The 5,172-nt window shown below is 55.5% G+C and overlaps 1 protein-coding gene across 1 annotated transcript; it reads left to right on the top strand.

Moving 5' to 3' along the window:
- The first annotated feature begins 27 nt into the window (after window positions 1-27).
- On the top strand, window positions 28-5,140 carry MYCL (MYCL proto-oncogene, bHLH transcription factor). The gene is made up of 2 exons (XM_027766894.1): window positions 28-613; window positions 3,442-5,140. The coding sequence occupies exons 1-2, from the start codon at window positions 118-120 to the stop codon at window positions 4,038-4,040; spliced, it is 1,095 nt and encodes a 364-aa protein (XP_027622695.1). The 5' UTR covers window positions 28-117; the 3' UTR covers window positions 4,041-5,140.
- The last annotated feature ends 32 nt before the right edge of the window (window positions 5,141-5,172 follow it).

Here is a 5,172-nt window from a genome sequence, read left to right on the forward strand (position 1 = left end):
AGGTTGGGGAGGGACAAGAGCCCGCTGCCGGCTGTGCTGAGGGACCCGGGGACGCCTCCTTCCCTCGGCCGGCACCCCAGTCAGCAGGCCCCCACTTCCCTCCGGCAGGGAGCGGACATGGACTTCGACTCGTACCAGCACTATTTCTACGACTATGACTGCGGGGAGGATTTCTACCGCTCCACGGCGCCCAGCGAAGACATCTGGAAGAAATTCGAGCTGGTGCCTTCGCCCCCCACGTCGCCGCCCTGGGGCGCCGGTTCCGGCGCCGGGGACCTGGCCCCTGGGATTGGTCCTCCAGAGCCGTGGCCCGGAGGGGGCGCAGGGGACGAGACCGACTCCCGGGGCCACTCGAAAGCTTGGGGCAGGAACTATGCCTCCATCATCCGCCGAGACTGCATGTGGAGCGGCTTCTCTGCCCGGGAACGGCTGGAGAGAGCGGTGAGCGACCGGCTCGCTGCTGGTGGCCCCCGGGGGAACCCGCCCAAGGCTCCCGCCGCCCCGGACTGTACTCCTAGCCTAGAAGCAGGCAATCCGGCACCCGCAGCCCCCTGTCAGCTGGGCGAGCCCAAGAGCCAGGCCTGCTCGGGGTCCGAGAGCCCAAGCGATTCGGGTAAGAACCGCTTCGGGCCATCCAAGAGGGAGGCACCCCATGGGTGGCCGGAGCTCTGCTGCTGTTTGAGGTCAGGCACTGGGTTTTCGCAAGCCTTGCGGCCACCGCCCCCTTTCTCGGGCTGATGTTGGCGGCATAGCCCCCAGCGGTGTCTGTCTGGCACGTGGGTGTGTTGGTAAACAGTTTGGAGAAGTGGCGTGGGAGCCAGCGTCCCTCTGATGATGATTGGCGCCCCAGGGGACAAGGGAGACTGGTGAGGGTTGGCGCTTAGAGGGTACAATACTCGGGTTGGACTGTAGGGGATTTCTGTCCTCCGGAGGCTGGAAGGGGTCCCTTAAGAGTCACTCCAATAATGAAGCTTTTTTGTTGCTGCCTTTTTCCCTGGGAAACTCACACTTCCCTAGGGAGAGAAGAAGCTGAGGAGCCTTTTGTGCAAAGCCAAAGCCCTCATCTTTTTAGAAACCTAGGTCTCCAGCCTGCTTTAGTTTAAAATGCCAATAATGCCCTCTGCCTGTGTCTCCCACCCCGTAGCCCTGTGCATTCTCACCATTACTGTCACACAAGTAGGGCAGGAATGAATGCTCCCATGAGCCGGTAGAAAACAGAGGCACAGAGAGAAGTCAGGAGAGGTGAGCCCCTGCCATCTGGCCGGCTTCTCCCCAACCTTTCCTTCCAACCAGGCACCTCTCCCTTGATTTAGAGGGTCTTCGTGGTAGCTTATGGTTACACTCTCCCTTGTTGCTTTAGCCTGAGCTGAGAAGGTGCCCTTTTATCTCCGTTCCTTCACCTGCTCCCTGCGTTCACTAGCCTCTACTTAGCGGCAACTTCTCGGCTAGGTGCCGGGGTTTCAGTCTTTGCGTTCAGGCCCTCCTCTCCCATCCTTGATGCAAGTGCAAACCTTGCTGAGGACGGACTGGAGCATCTGTGACACCGGGCTCCGTTATTCCTACCAGCCTCTTAGACCCACGTACCCATGAGAAGTGCTGAGAGGATGCTTTTGTAGGGTTCAGGCTGAGGCTAGGCACTTAAATAGGCACAGAGAAAGCTCGCTGTAGCTTTTAAGGATGACTTATGTGACAGTTGGAGAGGGAGCTGGGAGATTTTATACGCTTGAGGGTGGAAACGAGGATAACAAGAAAAAAATTAAAAATCCTTTTTTTTTTTATCTACTGTGTTCAAGTCATTTTTAATCTTTCTGCACCAAGAACTTGTTTTTAATGGATGGGATGGGAATCTTACAGTAAACCAAGGAAGATGTACCTTTACAAAGGCTGGGCAGGGGGGGGGGGGGAAAGAGCGTGGTTTGGGAAGTTTGGAGAGCCTGGCTTGCGATCAGAATGTGTGGGCAGTCTCAGTTCCTCCATTGGTCCATGAAGGGGATGGACCCAATGGTCCTGCTCGTGGGGACAGAGTTAGACACTACTCTCTGAAAGGAGAATGATGTCTTCAATGATTTCTTTCTCAGCGCCTCTTTCAGCCATGAGGTTTCACACTGAAAGTGAAAGGTTTGGGATGTAGGGAAGCCTTCTGAATCATTTTCTGCCCTGCTCTTTAACCTGAACCTGTTTCTGGGCTCCTGGTTCACTCACAGGCCACATGGCCTAGAACAAAATGCAACAGATTGCAAACAATGAGGGGGGTTGGAGAGAGTGACTGACGGCAGAGCTCAGCCAATAGGAGCTAGGGGCTGGGGAAAACAGCATTCCAAACAGGGCTTACCCAGCCAATCCCAGGCTTTGGGGCCAGGAGGGCTGAATGGTCAGGTTTTATTAATGGAGAAATAATGCGATTGTCCACACAATGGAAGCCTTCCTGACAAAGGGGCTCAAGCTTCCTGATATGCAAAAGAGGCTGAGAACCGAGCTCCTCTGCTGACAGGCGGAAAAACATGAAGGTGGCCTTCTGTGTGGGAGCTGCAAAATGCGGGGAGCAGGAGGGGGGTTCCCCCAGTAGCCCTTCTTCTGGCTGGATTCGCCTAAGAGGCCTTCGGCTAGGGAGTGACAGGACCGTGTCCAGGTATCTCCAGGTCCCTGCTGTTCCTGCTGCCCGGTCTCTGCCTCCGGTGCAGGTAGCTGGTAGATGGTCTCTTGCACCTTTGTGGAGTTCCCGAGGCTTTCCCCGGCCTGGGAATACAAATCCAACCGTCTTCTGGGCCAGGGACGGGGTTGGGGGCAGGCAACCTGTAAATGATGGGTGACTTTAGAAACCCGTTGAACCCAAGAGCAAAATGCTCCTGGGGGAAACCCTTTCCCTCCCTCCTGTGGGCGAGGAGGGATGGGTTGTAGCCCTCCCTTCCCGGAGTCCTCAGCTGAAAGGAATGGCAGAATAGAGAGGTGGGGAAATAATAGGATTTATAACTTGTGAAAAGTAACAATTCCCCAAGTGCAGGCTGTGCTGGGGAGCAACAAAGGGCAGTCCTGCCCCCAGACCCCTCATTTACAATTCTGATGGGGAATGAAAGAGCCCGACTAGGGAGATCTTTATAGCTAAACTTTGTCCCAGGCCGGTAGCTCTTTCTCTCCAGCCCCCTCCGTGGGGGGAGGGGAGAGCCTTTGCAGACTGGGGGCTATGGGCTTGGGTCTGCCTTTTGTTCTTATCTAAGCCTTGCTGTGCAAAAGGAAATTGGAGAATATTTTCCTTCTTGCTTACTTCCCCTCCTCTCCTTCACACTGCCCTTACCCAATCCTGGCTTGTCTGTTTATGTCTACACTGGTAGAAAGTTACCTTCCTCCCCACCCCCCACCCCACCTAGCGGGCTGATGGTGCAGAGGCTGCATGGATGTTTCTCATGGCATGTGTTTCTTCTCTTGGTCTCTCTCCTTGGACAGAGGGTGAAGAAATTGATGTTGTGACCGTAGAGAAGAGACAGTCCCTGGGTCTACGGAAGCCGGTCACCATCACGGTGCGAGCAGACCCTCTGGACCCCTGCATGAAACACTTCCACATCTCCATCCATCAGCAACAGCACAACTATGCCGCTCGATTTCCCCCGGAAAGCTGCCCCCAAGAACAGGCCCCAGAGAGGGGTCCCCAAGAAGAGGCTCTGGAAAGAGATGCCCTAGAGGAAAAGGAAGATGAGGAGGATGAAGAGATCGTGAGCCCCCCACCTGGAGAAAGCGAGGCTCCCCTGCCCTGTCACCCCAAACCTGTCAGTTCTGATACTGAGGACGTGACCAAGAGGAAGAACCACAACTTCTTGGAGCGCAAAAGGCGAAATGACCTCCGTTCGCGGTTCTTGGCCCTCAGGGACCAGGTACCCACCTTGGCCAGCTGCTCGAAAGCCCCCAAAGTGGTGATCCTAAGCAAGGCCTTGGAATACTTGCAGACCCTGGTGGGGGCCGAGAAGAGGATGGCTACAGAGAAAAGGCAGCTCCGGTGTCGGCAACAGCAACTGCAGAAAAGAATCGCGTACCTCAGTGGCTTCTAACTGACCAAAAAGCCTGGCGGTTCTGTCTTACAAAGACTCACACTCACTCGATTTTTAACCTCCCTCTCCCCTTTAGTAATTTGCACATTTTGGTTACGGTGGGACAGTCTGGACAGTAGATCCCAGAATGCATTGCAGCCGGTGCACACACAATAAGGGCTTGCATTCTTGGAAACCTTAAAAGCCAGCTCGCTCTCTTCCCTGACTCATGGGAGGGCTGTGTCTTCTCTGGCGCCTTTGGCTTCTCGGCAGGCAGCTGACTGAAGAGCCTTGGGGTCTGCCGAGCTCTCTAGCGCTGAAGAAAAGGCTGACAGATGCTATGCAACAGGTGGTGGACATTGTCGGGGGGCTGCAGCCCGCATGAAATCGCACACGCCGTGTGAGCTTCAGGCTAGGACAGGATGCTCCCACTGGTGTCTCTGGGGGTGAGGCAAGGACAGCTGGGCCTGGACGTGCTCCCTGAGGCTCCTTTTTCCAGCAGACACACGAGCTGTCTTGGGTGAAGACTAGCTCCCAGACTTGATCAGCACGGATTATTACCTCGCTGTCAGACATTTTACAGTAGCCGAGGAATTGCACCCTCTAATATATGTGTACATTTCGATGTGAGATGACACCCCTCCCACCCTCAGTGCTACCCATGTGCAGCGTGTGGCCTCTAGATTCTTTGTCTCAGAGCCCTCTGGGCCCTGTCCTCTGAGGGGGGGACTTTTCTGTGCTCAGAAGGGACTTTTTTTGTTTCATTCTGCCTTTGTTAGGCCACGGGCTCTACCGCACCCTTTCCCACAGGTCAGAAATATTTCCCCAGAGCACAGGGAACTGGGTCCTAGCCTGGGGCCTGGGGAAATATTCGGGGTCAGGGTTCCTAGCTCATGAGCTTGTTACCTGCCCACGTATCTTCTGAGGGGCACTGGAGGCCCATCGCGAATATTTTCTCAAGGCAGGTGTAAGGCCCCTCAGAGGGGAGAACTCTTCCACCTGCCTCTCATCTCAATCCTTGACTGTTAAGCTCGAAGTTCTACTGGGACCTGCAGACCTGTCCCTGTTGTACAACTCCCAAGGTGCGCCTGCTGGCTCGGCAGCCACCGCTCGGCCCCCCCCAGCCTCTCGTGGAGCAGCACCCTTTCCCACA

The sequence above is a fragment of the Tupaia chinensis genome, unplaced genomic scaffold (genome assembly GCF_000334495.1).
Source record: "Tupaia chinensis unplaced genomic scaffold, TupChi_1.0 Scaffold143758_1, whole genome shotgun sequence".
NCBI classification, from domain to species: domain Eukaryota; kingdom Metazoa; phylum Chordata; class Mammalia; order Scandentia; family Tupaiidae; genus Tupaia; species Tupaia belangeri.

Coding starts and splice junctions, on each gene's coding strand:
- MYCL (XM_027766894.1), top strand. CDS start 118: ATGGACTTCGACTCGTACCAGCACTATTTCTACGACTATGACTGCGGG. Junction 614..3,441: donor CGAGAGCCCAAGCGATTCGG/GTAAGAACCGCT, acceptor CTCCTTGGACAG/AGGGTGAAGAAATTGATGTT.